This window comes from Chiloscyllium plagiosum, chromosome 6 (genome assembly GCF_004010195.1).
Source record: "Chiloscyllium plagiosum isolate BGI_BamShark_2017 chromosome 6, ASM401019v2, whole genome shotgun sequence".
Classification (NCBI taxonomy): Eukaryota; Metazoa; Chordata; class Chondrichthyes; order Orectolobiformes; family Hemiscylliidae; genus Chiloscyllium; species Chiloscyllium plagiosum.
This window is the reverse complement of record NC_057715.1, coordinates 50,198,331-50,218,355: the sequence shown is the minus strand read 5'-3', so window position 1 is coordinate 50,218,355 and position 20,025 is coordinate 50,198,331. Positions and strand designations below refer to the sequence as shown.

The 20,025-nt window shown below is 39.6% G+C and overlaps 1 protein-coding gene across 3 annotated transcripts in view; it reads left to right on the top strand.

Moving 5' to 3' along the window:
* The window catches only part of hephl1a (hephaestin-like 1a), a 141,416-nt gene extending 122,019 nt beyond the window's left edge, over positions 1-19,397 (top strand). For all 3 annotated transcript variants that reach the window (XM_043691507.1, XM_043691508.1, XM_043691505.1), the window contains 3 exons: positions 9,131-9,293; positions 12,466-12,516; positions 16,069-19,397. In XM_043691507.1, the coding sequence (XP_043547442.1) occupies positions 9,131-9,293; positions 12,466-12,516; positions 16,069-16,268 (414 nt within the window). In that variant the 3' untranslated portion in view covers positions 16,269-19,397. The remainder of the gene's footprint in view (positions 1-9,130; positions 9,294-12,465; positions 12,517-16,068) is intronic.
* Positions 19,398-20,025: the final 628 nt, after the last annotated feature.

The window sequence follows — 20,025 nt, the reverse complement described above, 5'->3', positions numbered from 1 at the left end:
GCAGGTCAGGCAGCATCCAAGGAGCAGGAGAATCGACGTTTTGGGCATGAGCCCTTTCAGCTCTGATCTCCAGCATCTGCGGTCCTCACTCTCTCCTCATTACAATCAATACTCTTGTGATTGCTAGGACTAATCATTGCAATTATAGGACAATGTGAATATGTATTCGTACACCACATTTAACAGTATAACCAAGAATTCTACAGATTATTGACATCCTACAGGCCATCTCACTGCCAAATTGATGTACTTTGTGTCTGGTTGTTCTCCTGAGTACGGCTATAACACATATTAATTTCTACCTGAAGAATTAGAATTGAAGCATTGACGTGTGAAAATACAGGTACATCATGTATTTAAATGTGTATGCGGAAGCAATACTATGCTGTTAATCATGTAGAGGAAGAAGTTAAAGTAAATAAAGAAGCTGAAAATTCTGGAAATAGTTGAGACATTTGGCAGCATGTGTGCAGTGAGAAAGTAAATTAATATGTCGGGTTGGTGATCACTCACCGAACTGGAAAAAGTTAGAGATTTAAGGCTTTAAGCACAATACAGAGGCAGGGAAAGGGATATTGGGTAGGAAAGAACAAAAGGGAAAACCTAGGATAGGGTAGAAGGCAGGGGAGATCAAATGACAAAAGCTGTAAAGGGGGATGGTGATGAAACAAAGAAAGAAACAAAACATGAGTCTGGGAGAGGTCAAAGTTAAAAGTCAGCTCATGAAAACTGTCAGAGTTGCTGATGACAAAGCCTCAACAGCAAGTTCTCTGAATGGACTAAAGTTGTTGTTAGCCTGAATGCTGAAGTAACAAATTATGTAATGAAGATCAATAGCTAATATGTTGAAGGTTTCTCAGAATAAAAGTCAGAGTGAGCATTTTAATTACTGGTATTGTTCAAATGAATTATAGAATTTAAATGGCTGCCAAGCATAGTGACTATCAATTGTAGATTTAACAAGCCTGTGGTGTGATTACAATGGAGAAAGCTGATTTCAATATAAGGAAGAGCCTTAATTAGACAATTGAATAAAGAACTGAAGAAAATGCAATGGAGAAGTTGATATGATGAAGTTTGGTACTGATACCTGAACACTGAGGCAAGGGGGAGGGGGAGGTTTAAGAAAGTTTTAAGATGCAGAAAAAGAGTTCTGAATGATGGAAGAAAATTGTATTTATTTGAAGTTTTGTGTAGATACCTGGATTTGTCTCTTGAAATGGGTTAATTGAAAGGTCTTTATGGATGTTGGAGCTTTATTCAATCAAGGTTTCATAGAAATTACATTACTTGTGATAATTGCTTGTTCTGTGGCTTTTTGAACAGTGCTTGGCTTGGGGCTGGTTCTGGCATTCAATTGAGTAAACAGTCTGTGAGGAAAAGACTGTCCAGCCAAACCTGCTCTTCTGTTTCTGAAAAATTCCTTGTGTTGTGAGTTCAGAGTGAAACCTGTTTGTTCTTCTGGATGATTTTTTTTTAATTCAAGGGGCTTCTCAATATTGTATTTTGTGTGTCTGCCAATACTTCTGGGATAACATGATGATACAAGTACAAGTATCAGACATCTCAACCAGAAAATACTACGAACATCTGATCTTTTTCTCTTTAAGGATGAAACCTTTTGACCAAAGTTTTTATTTTTGTAAAACAATCCCTGCAAAAGATCCATTTTTACTTTGATCCTTTATCTGGTTTTTGCAAGCACATGTGCTTTTGTATGTGTTTTGGGATGTGTAGAATAATAAATATTTATGTTTCCGTATTACGGATTATGTGTGTTAGCTAGTCTTGCATCTTCGTTGAATTACTATTTTTTTTTGTGATATAATACGATGTTTAAGAAACCTGGTTGATAGATCTTTTTATGAAAATCTGGTATAGATAAGGCACTTAATTGGCCACCTTGGTTAAGATTTGTATGCTAGCTCTCTGTATTTTATACACAAGTACACCAAGTCCCAATTTGTTGCAGTTCTCTCCACTTAAATAGAACATGGAACATAGAACAGTACAGCACGGAACAGACCCTTCAGCTTACGATGTTGTGCCAACCATTGATCCTCATGTATGCACCCTCAAATTTCTGTGACCATATGCATGTCCAGCAGTCTCTTAAATGTCCCCAATGACCATGCTTCCACAACTGCTGCTGGCAACGCATTCTATGCTCTCACAACTCTGTGTAAAGAACCCGCCTCTGACATCCCCGCTATACTTTCCTCCAACCAGCTTAAAACTATGACCCTGCGTGTTAGCCACTTCTGCCCTGGGAAATAGTCTCTGGCTATTGGCTCTCTCTATGCATCTCATTATCTTGTATACCTCCAATTAGGTCCCCTCTCCTCCTTTTCTCCAGTGAAAAAAGTCTGAGCTCAGTCAACCTCTCTTCATAAGATAAGCCCTCCAGTCCAGGCAGCATCCTGGTAAACCTCCTCTGAACCCTCTCCAAAGCATCCACATCTTTCCTATAATAGGGCGACCAGAACTGGACGCAGTATTCCAAGTGCGGTCTAACCAAAGTTTTATAGAGCTGCAACAAGATCTCATGACTCTTAAACTCAATCCCCCTGTTAATGAAAGCCAAAACACCAATAATATTTTGATTATTTTTATTCTCCCTTCCAAAATGAGCAACTTCACATTTTCCCACATTGTGCTCTATTTACCAACTTCCTGTCCACTTACTCAACCTATCAATATCTCTGTGTAAACTTGATGTGGGGCTCTCATTGTTGAACTGGAGTAGACAAAGTCAGAAGTCACATGACACCAGGTTATAGTCCAACAGGTTTGTTTGAAATTACAAGCTTTCAGAGCACTGCTCCTTCATCAGATAAAGGTCACGTCACTTCACCTGACGAAGGAGCAGCGCTTCGAAAGCTTGTAATTATGGACTATAACCTGATGTCCTGTGACTTCTACGCCTATAAACTGTTTGTATCCATCTCACAACCTGCCTTTCCAATGATTTTTGTGTCAACTGCAAATCTGGCTACAATACATTCACTTTCTTCCTACAAGTCAGTAATATATATCGTAAACAGTCACAGTTGCAGCTCTGATCCCTGTAGAACCCCACTGGTCACAGGTCACCAATCTGAAAAATAACCCCTTTTCCCCACCACTCTTTCTCTATCCACATCAATTTTCCAGCTCCAATACCATGGGACTTTTATAACTGATGCCTTCTAAAAATCCGTTAACAACACATTTACTGGTCTCCCTCAATCCACTCTGGTTGAGACTTCCTTGAAAAGCTCTAATAAATTAGTCAAACACAATTTCATTTAATGAAGCCATATTGACTTTGCTTGATTAGATTATGATCTTTTAAATTTTCTGCTTTGAGTACCTTCATAATTCTAATACTTCTCCAACAATAAATATTAGGCTAACTAGCCTATAGTTATCCAAGGAGTTTTGAAAAATTATAACTAATGCATCCACTATCTTTTTTAGGATCCTGCATTTAGCTCCATTAGTTTGTTTTCTATTCCTACTCTCGTGATGGTGATTGTAATTAATTCCTTCCAGTATTCTTTAGTATTGATGAGATGTTTAAAGTATCTCCCAAAGTAAAGACTAATACAAAATATCTATTTAACTCTTTTACCATATTTTTGTTCCCCAAAACCCTCCCCCCAGATCCATTTTCTAAGGGGCCTATGGTCAATTTGACCTCTCTTTTCTTCTTTATATATTCTAGGAAGATTTTATTGTCAGCTTTTCAATTCCTCATTAGTTTTCTCTTTTTTTTTTCAGTCCTCTTTTGCTAGGTCCTGAATTGAATCCAGTTTTTGGGGCTATCACTTACTATATCCTCCTTATGTGCTTTTTCTTTCAACCTTATTATTTCCCTAACTTCTTTGGTTATCCCTCTCTTAGAATCTTTCCTCTCTAACTGCAAGTTTTTTTGCAAAGAATCATGAACTATGTACTTAAAGGTCTGCCACTGCTTGCTTACCACCATTCCTGCTATCTATCCACCCAGTTCATCTTTAGATAACTCCATCCTCCTTTCATTATAATTTTCTTTTCTTCAGTTATAGTTGTTTATAACCTATATTTCTCACTCTTGTGCTGAATATTAAATTCTGTTAGGTTATGATCACTACTTCATAGGCAATCTTTTACTCAGAGGTCATTTATAAAACCTGCCTCATAACCCATTGCTAGATCCATGATAGCCTGTTCCCTGATTGGCTCCATGACATATTGGTCTCATAAACTGTCCCTAACGCACTCTCTGAATTCATTGTCAAAGCTACTAAATCAACATGTTGATTAAAGTCACCATCAGATATTGCACTATTCCTTTTACGTTCTATTATTTGTTGATTTGTAGTCTTTTCCACAGATTGGCCACTATTTGGGGGTCTCACACTACTCCCACCAATGTATTCATTCCCCTGTTATTTTTTTCACCGCTGCCCAAATGGTCGGTACATCATCTGAACCTAGATTGTTTCTCACAATTGTCCTCATTTCATCTCTTAATAACAGTGCAACCCTACCACCATTTCCATCCATCATGTCTCTCTGAAAGGTCAAATATCCCTGAACGTTAAGCTCCTAGTTTTGATCTTGTTGTACCTATATTTCACTATTGACTATAAATCATATTCAGTTTGTGCTATCAGTTCATCTTCCTTATTCTGAATGTTTTGAGCATCAAGATACAGCACCTTTAAATTTGTTATTATCAAATTTCCCTACATTTTATGGTTTCTTGCTATAATATGATATTCACACATTCTGTCCCTTCCTTTCTTTTATTTTCAAGTAAGAATCAACCCCATCACTAACCTACCATCCTACCATCTCCTCTACCTTTGATTTTTAATTCTCTATGCCACTGAACCCACCCTCCCAATATTTAAAGTCCAATCTATAGCCTTCCTTATGCTATTCACCAGGAATCTGGTCCCAGTGTGATTCAGGTGGAGCCCTTCCCATTGGAACATCTCCCTCCTTCCCCAGTAATTGTGCCAATGACCGATGAAGTTGAACGCATTTCTCCCACACCAATATTTGAGCCATGTGTTTACCATTTTATTTGGTTCTGGGAATTTTTTTATTTATTTCTAAGTTATAATGACTCTAGGCCCAAATTTCTAGATATAGTGCAATCCCAAGGCCTTGCTTAAAACATTATCATAAAGGATAGATTATGAGCCATTTGCTAGTACAGAATTGGAGAATTGCTGAAAAACATTGTACTTTGCTGAAGTTTTTCAATTTGTACTAGCCAGGGGAATTTGTGAAAAATACTGAAGCAAAGGGAAAATAGCATTTATATTGTATGAAAAAAGTGCTTTGTTGATTGACAAGTGGGCTCTGATAGGTAGAGGCATTACCATGGAATCCACTTGCCAACCAATCAGCAGTCTCCTTTCATATAGTACATATGTTGCTTTTCCTTTGCTTTGGTATGTCTTGCAAATAGTCCTGATGAGTATAAGATGAAAAATTTCAGCAAAAGACAGTAATTGAGTGAAGCATAGAAATAGAAAATTAACAGCACAGGAGACGGCTATCAGATCCAGTTGTGTCTTTGCTAGATTAAAAAATGGCATGTAGCCTAATGCCATTTTTAAAATCTTTAACCAGATTATTAGAATCACCGGGTGAAGGCCCGTTAAAATATGACAGTTGACTTCCCAAACATCTACCCTGTTGCCAAATATGTCAACAACTTTGTGGGTAGTGAGCAAGACCTATGGTGATTCACCTGTTGTCACAATTAAAGCATTTATATGGAAAGTTGAATGGAGATTAAGGGCCATTTCTGGTTTATACAACACCACTCTGAAATAACTGCACAGAGGCCAGTATCCCCTCACCAAGTCACCCTTTATTTACATGTGCACAGTACACTAGCAGTGGCCAACCAGTTCAGAATTAGTCCTCAGTTTGTTTTTTTCAACAGAAGTAGGCTCGAGCAGCAGAAGCAGTAGTAATAGTGGTGGTTGTTGGTGCAGCTGAATCTCCTAGATTAGATTAGATTAGATTAGATTACTTACAGTGTGGAAACAGGCCCTTCGGCCCAACAAGTTCGCACCGCCCCGCCGAAGCACAACCCACCCATATATTTACCCCTTACCTAACACTACGGGCAATTTAGCATGGCCAATTCACCTGACCTGCACATCTTTGGACTGTGGGAGGAAACCGGAGCACCCGGAGGAAACCCACGCAGACACGGGGAGAACGTGCAAACTCCACACAGTCAGTCGCCTGAGGCGGGAATTGAACCAGGGTCTCTGGCGCTGTGAGTCAGCAGTGCTAACCACTGTGCCGCCCACATAGTTATATATCTTTTTCCTGTGACCAAGTCAACCTTTATTTACATGTGCACAGCCCACTGGCTGTGGCCAGCCAGCCAGCTCAGAGTCAGTCCCTGTAGTGAGGAGACGCTGAATCCCCCTTTTATAAATTTTATTAACTGGTTCAAATTACAAACAAACCATTTACATGAACAGCAGTTTACAAGAAACAGTAATTTACAGGGGAAGGGGTCAGCAAAGCAAGACCCCAAACTTCACTGTACAACCAGTTCACAGGGAATGAGGGTGAACCTTGAACCCCCACCTTACATCAATCAAGAAGAAACAGTAAACACAATCACATACAGACAGTCTGATAAACTGAACAACAAAACAGTATATATATCATGGACACCCCTGGCAACCCAGCAAACCACCTGCCCCTCCCACCTTCCGGCCACTCAAAGGCAGCCCGCCCCTACACTCCTTCCGGCTCTTGGTCTGCACCACGCCCTTTCCGATGCTCGGTCCACCCTGAAACACCTTCCGGCCTCTCCTGTTTTTTTTAGAACAAGTTAAACTTGGCCTGCCCTTTCTTTAGAGGCGTTTTTCTTCTACCAACTGAGCAAACAGAGTTCAAATGCTTGCCCAAAATATCAAAAACGGCAAAGGTATTTGCTGGTCTATTACACTGGCAGCTGGGTCACAAATAAAACCAGGAGATGCTGTAGAAATTAAATCATACTGGATTTTAAATGTTAACTATTTCTCTCTCTACAAATGATGCCAGACAGGACGAAATCCTTCATAATTTTCTTTTCTACTGGTTATATATTTTTTGATAGCTGCTTGTGCAGCTGAACACAGCTCAAATTAAGGAAAAAAAAACAACACAAAAAAGCAGTAAAGAAAACCAAAAGTTAAATGTCTACCTTAGACAGGGGGAAATAAAAAGAAACTCTCCTCCTTAGCAGCAGCAACACACTGACTGTGGCCCAGCCAGCACAGAGTCAGTCCCCTAGACTAAGGGGATTCTAAATTTCCTGGTTATATTTTTTTCCCCCTGTTTCTTTTCCCCCTTATTACCCACACTATTGCTTAACAGCGGTAGTGCTTATATTTTCCCCAGCACCTATGATGTGTGCGCGTGTGGATGTGTGTGTGTGTGCGCGCACGCACAGGTGTGAGACACACAGTGAAAGAAAACAGGTGTACAAATCTTTATTCAACTTCCACTACCAGGAAGAAAGGAAACACCTGAGTGGCCAGTGACAAACAGTGCCCTTATCATCACAGGGCAATGCTCTGTGCTCAAGAAAGTGAAGGGAAGGGCAGGGATTAAATCAAACTAAAATTGGGGAAAGAAGTAAAACACTTCACTCCCTGCAGTGCCCACCTCTCCCCAAACAGCTAGAGGGAATCAGTAGACATCACATGTTCCGTCTGCAGTTTGCCCAGGCCCAGGAGCAAAATCTCCTGGCTATATTTTTTTTTAAACAATACACAGTTTACAAAACAAATAACATTAACGGCTGTATGCAGAGAAACAGCAATTTTACAAGGGAGAGGAATGGCAAAGTCAGGCCCCAAACCAAACCTCAAATCCCAGTTTCAATCATTACAAAACAGTAACAATGACATTTGTACATACAAGACAGTGCAATTACAGAAAAAACAATACATACTTTGCTGACCCCAGCAAGCCACCTATCCCTCCCTCCTGGTTATATTGTTTTTTTTCCCTCAAAGGGCAAGCACACCGGTTTTTTTTCTCTTTTTTTAATTATTTTTTTTTTTTCATTCTTTTTTAAAAAATTTAACCCCCACACTACTACCTAAGTGCAGTAGTGCTTATTTTATCCCCAGCACCCATGGTGTGTGTGTGCAGGTGTGAGACGCAGTGATAGACACAAAGTGCACCAATCTTTATTCAAATTCCACCACCAGGAAGATAGGAAAACACCCGGGTGGCCAGTGACAAGCACTGCCCTTCACATCAGAGGGCTCCGTCCTGGTTATATTTTTTTTTCTTTTTTTTTCTTTTTTTTTATGAAATCACACCATTTTAGTTTTTTTTTATTTTATAGGAAAACACCCGGGTGGCCAGTGACAAACACTGCCCTTCACATCAAAGGGCAGTGCTGTGTGAATCCCTATTTATTTATTTATTTTTCTTTTTTTTTCCATGGTGTGTGTGTGCAGGTGTGAGACACAAGGTGCACGAATCTTTATTCAATTTCCACCACCAGGAAGATAGGAAAACACCCGGGTGGCCAGTGACAAGCACTGCCCTTCACATCAGAGGGCTCCGTCCTGGTTATATTGGTCAGCTAGGGCTTCCCTCATTTGCCCAGATTAACAACCCCAATCAAGGATCTGTAGTCAACAAGATCCAGCTGGTTCTAATCACTACACACTTCCCACCAACCTCTCATTCCCACACACCCTAATCCCAATGCCCTGTCTTATCTGCACTGGGCACTCAGGAATTAGGTATGGTTACAGTTGTGCCCACCATTCCCAGGACCACTGCTTGAAATAGAGAGCTGCTGGCCAATCAGAAATGCAAAATGCCTTGATATGATATATGCTCTGTTGCTATATTTATCCCATTAAACACAATTAAGAGCCATAACCACATACCCCACCTCTATATATACACACACACACACGGCTAGCTAGTGATCACCATTGAATTCTATGTGATATGTTTTCTAAGCAAGCACCTTATTAGCCTGCTGCAGAGAGCACATTTTACTGCAGTACACTCAGTGTAATATGCTAGACATAGGGAAATAGTTCTGAAAATTTCTGGCACATTTTCTGTAGGATTATACTGATCATTTTGCATTATGTTCTTAAAGATGGATAACGATTACCGAGCCGACGTATATGATCTTTTCCCTGGAACATTCCAGACCATAGAAATGATTGCATCAAATCCTGGTACTTGGCTGTTGCATTGTCATGTTGCTGATCATATTCATGCTGGCATGGAAACCACTTATACCATCCTGAATCATACAGGTAAGTTCATGACTAAAAGAAACATTGGGTGGAATCTGAGAGGTTCCAGTGAAGTAGGCTATGGTGCAATTTGTGAGAGAATAAGACAAGAAATTTGACAAGGCTCATCTCAATGTTCAATACAACTTACTGCTTGTTTCATGCATTTGCTGGGTATTGAGGCAAATTTCTTGTGTGGCAGCAGTAAATTGTTAATTAAGGGGATTCTAGCCTGTTAACTGCCTTATTAATGGCACAACTTGCCTTGTTAATATTAACCTTCCTATCTAACCATACATACCAGGATTCACTCCTTCTAGTGATTGAGGGATTTGATATCTGCCACCCCTCCCCTCATCTAGGCCATTTCTGCTCTATTGTGGACTGTCTTCTTCTGCAATGAGAGAAAAGGAGAGATTGAATGTGCTGAAAGTTGATGTTGTTGAGCAAAATATTGTTGGGTGTCCTAGACAAGTAAATAGCACAGCACAAAGGCTATGAATGATTAGTGGTGTTGGAGGTTAGGGTGGGCGAGGGAACATGTGGCGATAGAGCAGGAGCTTTGGTAGGAGGTGGGTGCAAAAGCAGGGATAGTGTGAGGTGGCAGAGTGGATAAGGTCATTGACCTTTATTTTGGAACCGTTGGCTATTCCTCCACACGACAGAGACTGCATCAACCTCTGACCCCGTGCAGAGATGAGAGAAAATGAAATTCTGTAAAATACAATAAAAAATGTCTATTAAAGATACAGTTCCATTTCAAAGAATTAATAATCACATATAACTCTCAATCAAACTGTGAAATGCCATTCACCACCCTGTGTTAGTAGATGGTTGTGAAATTAGTCACGCAAAACTAATCTGGTAATGGAAATTCTTTTAAATACATTGGGGGGGAAAGAAACAAGCAGTTATTAAGTGTAGATGCCCTTTTAAATCTTTGAAAAAACTACACTTTTAATTCTTGACAGCTCCAAAACTACAATTACAGCTCCAGCTACAAAAGTAGTTGCTTTTAATAGGCCCTCTTCACAGAACAACTTAACAGTTTTGATAGGTTCTACTGACAGTTGCTTTTGACAGGTCTGTTGACTGTTTCAATGAACTGGACTATTGCTGAGTTTATCACATTCTGTATGCATTTATGACTACTTTCAACAATTTCAAATACACCTCGCTTCCCTCAAGGTTGCCTAGAGACCATATTCCAAAATAGACCTGTCTATTCAAGAAGTGCACAAAGTTCAGATCTTTCTTTACAAGATCTATTCTGCACACTTTGGGTTTCACACTTCTGGGCTGGGAAAATTCATATTGAGTGGTGGCATCTGATGATTTGAATAGCCATCTTTTTCGGAATCGCATGTGAAACATTACATATCTCCACTCCTGTTTCCAGACCAAGGATCCTGGGGTCAGAAGTTCTAACTGCCAATAATTGCCATCAACCAGATGCTGACTGGTCCATTGAGTGGTTGTGTCAGGGCAGTACAACATTGTAGCTTGTATAACATTTATCCTTGGCTCAGAATCAACTAGATTCCTGGCCACAGGTGTACAATGACAGGAGTGGGGATGAAGGGGACAGCAACAATGGCAAGAGAAAGATTCACAGCTGCTGTTCACTTCCTGAAACCAGGCATCCCTCAGGAATATGCAAGAGCCATTCCACATGAGTTTGATCGCTGTTCTCCCTATATGGTTTGCATGCTGTTGGGTTGATGTCTGCAGTGGCAGGATGAAGCCCTATTAATGACCATTAATTAGCCATTTAAATGGCAATGGGCAGCTGGGGCATGCAAGATTTATTATGCTAACACATGAAAGGGAGGTTAAAAAAAATGTACCTAATGGTCAATTAGCTTAACAGCTATTGGAAAAGTATTGCAATCAGTTATTAAGGAAATAATAACAGAACATTTGAAAAATCATAATTAACCAAGCAGAGTCAACATGGCTTCTTGTTAGAGTAATTTATTAGAGTGATTGAGACTTTCTCAAAAAAAATGTGGATAGAGGGGAATCAGTATTTTATTTATATACATGTGGACTTCCAGAAGGCATTCAATAAGCTAGCTCACAAAAGCTTAAGTCGTAAGCAATGAGGCCATGGTGTTGGAGGTTGTATATTGGCATGAATAGAGAATAGGCTAATGGCCAGAAAACAGCAAGTGAGGATAAGGGTTTGTTTTTTCAGTTTGGTAATATGTGACAGTGGGGTTCCCCAAGAATTAATGCTGGGACTGCAATTGTTTACAACATATATTAATGACTTAGAGGAAGGAAGCAAATATACTGTAACCAAATTTGTGGATGACACAAAAATAGGTGGGAAGACAGATTGTGAGAGGGATACAAATAGTTCAGAGAGGTTTTGATAGGTTAAGTGGGCAGAAGTTGGCAATTAAAAGTATAATGTGTGAAAATGTGAAGTTGTTCAGTTTAGCAGGGAGAACAAAAAAAAAGTATGGTTTAAATTGAGAAAAACTGCAGAAAGCTATAAAACAAAGAAAGCTAGCATACAGGAGGGCAAATGGGGTGTTGCCCCATATTTCAAGGTGGTTGGAATGTAAGAGTAGAGAAGTCTTACTGCAATCGTACGAGGTGATGGTGCAATCACATTTGGAGCACTGTGAGCAGTTTTGGTCCTTTTATTTAAGGAAAGATGAAATTTCATTGGATACAGTTCAGAGAAGATTCACAAGGATGATCCCCAGTCTGGTCAATTGCCTGAATAAGCAAATATTAAACAGGCTTGGACTGTACTCACTGGAATTTAGAAGAATGAGAAGTCATTTCATTGACATATCTAGGCTTGATAGGGTAAATGCTGAGATGTTTCCCCTCATGGCAAAATCTAGCACCAAAGGACATAGCCTCAGTATAAAGGGGGTACAATTTAAGATGAAGGTAAGGAGGAATTTCTTTTCTTAGAGTGTTGAGTGCTATGGGGCAGAGTCCTTATGTATGTTTAAGATTGAGATTGATCGGGAATCTAGAGTTATCAGGAAAGGGCAGGAAAGTGAACATGAGGAATGTCAGACCAGCCATGAACCTATTGAATGGTGGAGCAAGACCTAGGGGCCAATCAACCTACTCTTGTTTCTATTTCTTATGGTCTTAGTTTTTTTAACCAGCGAATGTTAGATTCTGCCCTTGACAATGTATTAATTGATATTTTCTTTTCTTACAGAGTATGGAAGGACTACTTTGGAAAGTCAATTTACAATGGCTACAACAAATGGTATGTATCTGGAATGATATAATGAGAAAGGTATATGAATATATCTGCATTGTAGCATGTTGACTTTTGAGTCAGAACATTAAGAGACACTGCAGATGGCTCTGCTGAGATGAGATTATGTATCATTATTTAATATTAAGTTGTTCTTGCCTGAAGTTCAGTGCATTCTGCAAGTTGACGCTGGATATTTTAACTATTTCTTTTCCATTCCACTGTACCATCAATATTTGAGCCAAAACAATAGACCAGAAGATGATTAATAGATGATGAGGGATATATACTGACTGGCTACTTATGACACTAGTGTGAAACCCAGGCATACCTGGCTAACATAAGTGTAAGGAGAGCTATGCAGCCATATCAAATATAGTTGAGTACATCTCCTGCCAGACTGACAGGAGCACATCTCCTCCCAGACTGATGTGAGCTCACCTTTGCCCCAGTTGACCTTCCTCAATTTTACTGCTTTCATGGTTCCATACTGTTCAGCCACAGTTACTCCTTTTGCTGTTTTTAGAGTACCCTACACTTTAACCATAAGCTGCCCTCTTTTTGGCAGTAAGAAAAGGGCTTTAAGATGGTTCAGTAACACAGCATACCTTCCTCTGCTTGAAAGTGCAACTGTACTTTGAGAACGTGCACACAAATGAATGGAAGCATCATTTAAAGCAGTATCATTATAAGAACAATGCAGCAGGTACTTGCTTTTGAAATTTAAGAAGAAATGCTGTTTGCCAGGTTCCTACCTCTTATCAAGTATCTGACCATAAAGTTTCTTGATTGGGTATAAGTTAATTTGGAAAATGAACTGAAGTCCAGCAGGTTTTGATGACATTTCACATTTAATGTCAGCCATTGTGGGCGGCGCACTTCGGCAGGTCGGTGTGGACTTGTTGGGCCGAAGGGCCTGTTTCCACAATGTAATCTAATCTAATTTGAGAAAATCATGGCTTATCTGATTATGGCCTTTGCTTCACAGTTTTACCTGCAATATCCTTTGTCTCCCTTGTCTGTCAAGAATCTAGTCTGTGAATGATGTCTTAAAATTGGCTACCACTTCCTCATTGCAAACTCTACTTTCCATGCTCTGTTACAATGGTGGAATCTTTTCTCACATGTCTAGCAATGTACTAGACACTTCATTGTGCATACCGTCAGCCTTTTTCATACATCGTCTCATGACAATCCTCATCTGATTCCTCTTCAGTAGATGTTGTCCTTTCAAGGTTTACATCTGCTTGATCCTTTCTCCTTGCACTGGCTGCAGGTCATTCATGCCTGGTAACTCATCACTTGAAAATTTTACCTCTATTCTAGCTTTTGAATAGTTGCATATTTAGGTCAGGCAGCATCCAAGGAGCAGGGGAATCATCAGCAAAAGCCCTTCATCCTTTGTCCTTTGAGGCGGCACAATGGCTCAGTGGTTAGCATTGCTGCCTCACAGAGCAAGGGACCAGGGTTTGATTCCCACCTTGGGCAACTGTCTGTGTGGAGTTTGCACATTCTCCCCATATGCGCATGGGTTTCCTCCCAGAGAATCCAATGATGTGCAGGTCAGGTGAGTTGGTCATGCTAAATTGCCCATAGTATTAGGTGCATTATTCAGAGATAAAGATAGGGGTAGGGGAATGGGCCTGGGTGGGTTAATCTTGGGAGGGTCTGTGTGGATTTGTTGGGCCAAATGGCCAGTTTCCATATTGTAGGGAATCTAATCTAATCTAACCAGGAATGAGGCCTCATTCCTGATGAGGGGCTCTTGCCCGAAATGTTGATTCGCCTGCTCCTCGGATGCTGCTTTTCCAGCACCATACTCTCAACTCTAATCTCCAGCATCTGCGGTCCTCCCTTTCGCCTAGATATATGTTTAGCCAATTTGCACTTTTTAAATCAGAAGACATTGTGGAATGAGAATGGTAATTAGATACCAGCATGCTGTCATTTTCCATCCTTGCATCCCAGCTGCTGCTCATGGCTTCAGGCATAGTCATTCCAATGTTGGTGAGCACCAACTTCTCCATGGTGACAAGGACATGCTGTGCATCACAATACCCTATAAGAGAGAGAAATGCCATTGAGCGTGGGGCGATTTGTAAGGGTGATATGGCTGTAATGCTGATGTAGCTGACCATGTAAGCTGAGAGATCTGGAAATTAAGCATGCATTAGTGTAAATTGAATGAGAGTGAGGTAAAGCTGTGAATGGGAATTAAGAGTCGTGTTTGAAAGAGAATATAGAAAAGTGATTCAAGAGCATGTGATGAATTGAGTTGGTTTAAACCTAAACAGCTGGCTTAGGTTTAAAGACCATGCCATTTGAAGATGTATTTACTGAACTTGCCCGCTCTTGTCAGTTCATCAAATATCTCGTGTCACTTTCAAGTTCTGTACAATCGTATCCCTAATCTACAGGGTTACAGACCAAATCCTGGAAAGTGAGTTTAGGTTGGATGGCTCATCTTTCAGCCAGCACAGACAAGATGTGCCAAGTAATTGTTCTGTGTCAGAGGTGCTCTGATTCTACAGCCAGATTCATTTCATTTATTCTTCCATGGAGTGTGGATGTTCTTGTCTAGCCTAGCATTTGTTGCTCATCCCTTTATTGCCCTTGAGAAGGTAATGGTAAGCTATGAGATTCCCAAGGCTATGTTGCTGTTATTGACTGTGATGATTGTCAGTTCCTATTGACTGCTCTGTTGTTGGAAAATTTTTGTTTCTGTGAGTAGAATAGCTCTCTTCCTGCCCACCTTGAGCATCAGGGCCTCCCACGCATTATTGGAAAATCTTAAGGCCTAATGTATCCTGTTTTGTTCCATTCTTAAGTCTTTTCCCTTTTGACTGTTCTCAGAATGGCATGCAGCACCTCCTCCACTCAAAATACGCTTCCACTTTAAAAGATGTGGCTCACTTGGTCTCATTCTAGTGTTAGATGATTTTGCTTCTCTTCTGAAATACTTGTGTGCTGTTTTCATTGGAAAAAAGGAACGCAGATGATTAGTGCAATGTTTCCTTTCTTGGGGGCTATCTGAATTTGCCTCCAATCCAGTGTCTTCCATGAGAGAGAAAATAATTTTTGTTTTTAGTCTGTATTTAGATCTTCAGAACTTTTCACTGTCAAGAAACACAAATGTTTTTTGGTAATGCAAGTAAATGACGTTATCTCCTCGTCTGAAATGAGCCTACACATAGACTATGAAGTAATGTATATTTAATATGTGCATCAGATTTTGAGTACAATCCAGAAAGTGGTTGAGTATTGTTTAAATATTGTTGATTACTTAATGGTATAGGCTTTGGTCAGAAAGTTGTCAGGAAAACTTGATTAGCTGGATTTTCTGTTAGTGAATGGGTGGAGCATTTAGCCTGAGATGTTTTATGTAAATGGAAAAGATTTCAGCAAATTGAATATTTACAATGCAATAGGACTTGTAAAGTATATTATACACATACCAAGAAAGAAATGCTTTGAATTTTATTTTTTACGGTATTAACTGCTTAACTGCTTAATGTGGTATTATGCAAAGATATTTTTTAAAGTATCTTTTTGTTTTCACAGATGGCTCTGAATTAAAGATACATTTCCTGGGAAACACCCTCACGAAAAAAGAAATCAAACTGATGCTGGCATTGCTTCTCATTATTGGTGTATTTTTATTGTTGATTTCTTTGGTATTTCTTTGTGTTATTATTTACTTACATGGAAGGAAGTCCTTTCGGCACATAACTCAGTCCTCAATTCCAATGAATAGCATTTAATTTGTTCCAGGTTTGAGACTGTTTTATGATTATATTCAAGGGTTTAAAAAAATTATTTTCACATAAATTAATGTTCTTCTAAGCCTTCTGATGTTTGGATTTGTCATGATAGAATCCAGTAATTATATTTAGAATTGCAAAATTGAATAAAATCATGAAATATAAATGTTAACTTCAAGCTAAATCAAATTCTAAAATTAAAAGCAAAGAATTAGCATTAAGTGACTTTCTCATTCATCTTTTCAGAATAGGCTGTTTTTCACACAGGCTAACTTTAAAATTCCCAATACTCCAGCCACCCACCAGGTGGGAATCGTGCCCAGGATAAGTTAAAATCTTGAGTTGTTTAATTGGTCTGAACTTACTGCTCCTTCTCAAGATTCCCCTTCTCCATATTTCCTGTCCCTCCCAAAACTGGCATCTGGCCTGCAACCCACCTCTTTACTCGGACCAGGATCTGGAAACCCTGCCTCAAATCCTGTTTCTATCCTTCAGCCTTAAGGTCAGTCTTGTCTTTTTAGAATTAAGATTGATGGGCAATGTTAAAATAAGCAATTAAAATTGACCAATTCATTGCTCCATTCTCTTGTTTTGAGTTTACCAAATACTTTGGGTCCCCTATGAACCAATACCAACCAAAGAAAATTGTCCATGTAGAATTATTTTTTTCCCATTCATTCCTTGGACGTATGGAACTTTGGCAATGGCAATAAATGTTGCCTATACCTAATTACACTTGAGACAGTGGTTGGGCAGCCTTTTTCAAATACTGTAGTCCATAAATCATGAGGGGTATAGATGAGGTTAATTTGTAGGTTTCTTTTCTCTAGGATGGAGGATTTCAAAACTGGGAGCACATTTTTAAGGTGAGAGCAGAGAGATTTAAAAAAGACACTAGGCACAGTTTTTTTTATACAGGGTGGTTCGATTGTGGATGAACGTCCTGAGGAAGTGGTGGATGAGGGCACAATTACATTTAAAAGTAATTTGGTTAAGTACATGGAAGAGAAAGGTTTAGAGGGATATAGGCCAGGAGCAGGCAGGTGGGACTAGTTTAGTTTGGGATTATGTTCGGTACGGACTGGTTGGACCGAGGTGTCTGTTTCCATGGGGAGTGTGTGGCTGGATGACTATGCAGTGCAGTGCTTAGTGCTGTTAAGGAGAGTGTTTTTGGATCTTAACCAGGATTAATGTGGCACTGATGATTTAGTTCCAAGTGGGTTGATGTGTGAGTTGGGTAGTGATCTGCGTATGGTCGTGCTTCCATGAATCTTACTGCTCTGAATGTTCTAAGTGGCAGAGGCTGCAGGTTTGGAACATACTATTTTTAGAGTCTTGGCCAGTTATTGCAGTGCATCTTTCAGTTGATACTCGCTGCTGACATTCTGCATTGGTGATAGAGGGAAGAAATGTTTAAGATGGTGGATGGGATATCACGCCACCAGGTTATTTTGTCCTAGATGATATTGAGCTTCTTGAGTGTTGTTGGAGCTGCACTCATTCAGCCAATTGGAGAGTATTTACTCAAAGTTCTGATTTGTACCTTTTGAGATGATGGAAAGGTCCTGTAGAGTCAGGAGGTGAGTTACTCACCACAGGAAATAAGCCTGGCATCCAACCTGCTCTTATACCTACAATATTAATATGGCTACTGAGGATCAGTTTCTCTTGAATAGTAAAGTCCAGGATGTTGACAGTGGGAATTAAATGGCTGCTATTGTACTGGGTGCTGTATTCTGTCTTATCCTCCTATGGTTTCACAGTAGACTCAAATGTTTCTTACAGTGGACATTTAGTTTTGTTTTAACCCCGGAATCCTTTCAGAAAACTTGAGGAATGAGATCAGACTTCCATAAAAGTAAAAATATAAGAGCAGGAGTAGACCATTCAATTCTTTGAGCTTGCACCACCATTTGATGATCTTCTACCTTAACACGATTCCTGCACTATCCCTGTATCCTATGTTGTTTAAATGTGTAGAAATTTCTCCACCTTAGCCTTGAGCATTCTCAATGACTGAGCATTCTCAGCCCAGAGAAAATTCCAAAAATCTATCACCATCCGAGTGAAGACTTTCTCCTGATCTCAGTTCAGAATGGCCTTCCTTTTCTTTCAAAACAGTGTTCCACTTTTCTAGAATATTATCCCTTCCTCATCACAACACTTTAGGGAAACATCCTTCCATGTTTACCCTGAAGAGCCCAGTAAGAAATTTGGATGAGATTACCCTCACATTCTCCTAAAATGCAGTTTCTAAAAGCACAGACTGTTTCATCTTTCACCATAGTAAAATCCTACTATCTTAGGGATCAGTCTGATTAGTCCTCATTTTACTGTCTCTATGGCAGGTACATCCTGAACGTACTGGACAGGCTAGATGCAGGAAGAATGTTCCCAGTGTTGGGGAAGTCCAGAACAAAGGGTCACAGTGTAAAAATAAGGGGTAAGCCATTCAAGACTGAATTGAGGAAGAATCTCTTCACTGAGTTGTGAACATGTGGAATTCTCTACCACAGGAAGTTTTTGGGACCAGTTCATTAAATATATTCAAAAGGGAGTTGGATGTGGCTTTTGCGGCTAAAGGGATCAAGGGGTGTGGGGAGAGGGCGGGGATGGAATACTGAGATTGCATGATCAGCTATGATCATATTGAATGCTGGTGCAGGCTCAGAGAACTGAAAGGCCTACTGCTGCACCTATATTCTAGGTTTCTAGGTTTCAATTATGGCATTAGACCTGGATCATTTTAACTTCTGTGCTATACCTGAAAAGTTCTGATCTATTCTGGCCTAAAATTCCACTGGAAGATGAAATTGCCGGAGGCCAAGAAACATGATTCATTTGGGCAGACAAAGGAACTGTCCTCAAGGGAAATCATGCAGTAGGTGGTGTGTGTGTTGATTGTAAGTTGGAGGACTATGAAAGGAGCCCCCTTGTCAATGCTGTTTTATATCTAATGTAAACAGATGATTGCATGTTGCTAATCTCACCACGTTAAAAATAAATCAGAATTCAAAAGACAGTTAAAACTAAATAACAGGAGGACCTAATATAAGGTTTTCTTGTAGTTATGTATAACAATTATGTTTAAAAAATGCTACGTTTAGAAATAAACATTTCTGGATGCGTGAGGAAGTGACACTTTTGATTATTAATGAGATTGAAATTTTTCAGTGCTTTAAAAGGTACTTTTAAAATTACGACACTTTTCATGTGCTATTTTCATATTTTTAACATTCTTTGTGCAAGAAGAGTTGTTACTATCTGAAGGCACAATAATGTCTTTAACCTTTGCATTGTTAATAAGAGAATGCAGATTTCAGGATATTGGCAAAATGGTTTTATCACGAGTCAACTGATCTGCCTGCACTGTATCAAGCATGATTTGGTTCACTATCCTCTCAAACTTTCTTTCTTCTTGAAGAACAAATTAATTCTCATAATTTTCCTTCATAACCAATCATTGTTAAACCCTTCCTCTCTGCCCTTAATCACTAAGATTGAGACCAGCTTCAGTTGTCTCTTCCCCACTTCTGCAACAAGCTTAACATTTTTTTTTCTCATCTCCGATAGCCCAATTTTTAAACTTTCCATTTTTAGTGAAGCCCTGATTTAGTCAGTGAGCAGTTATCAGTAATGCAGGATCTAATGTCAAGTGATTCACTAGCCTTTAGGCCTATGAGTCCTGAGTTTCACTAACATGCTCCAACATTGAACCCTACCCTACTCACTTGTAAAAATAACATATCCACTAGAA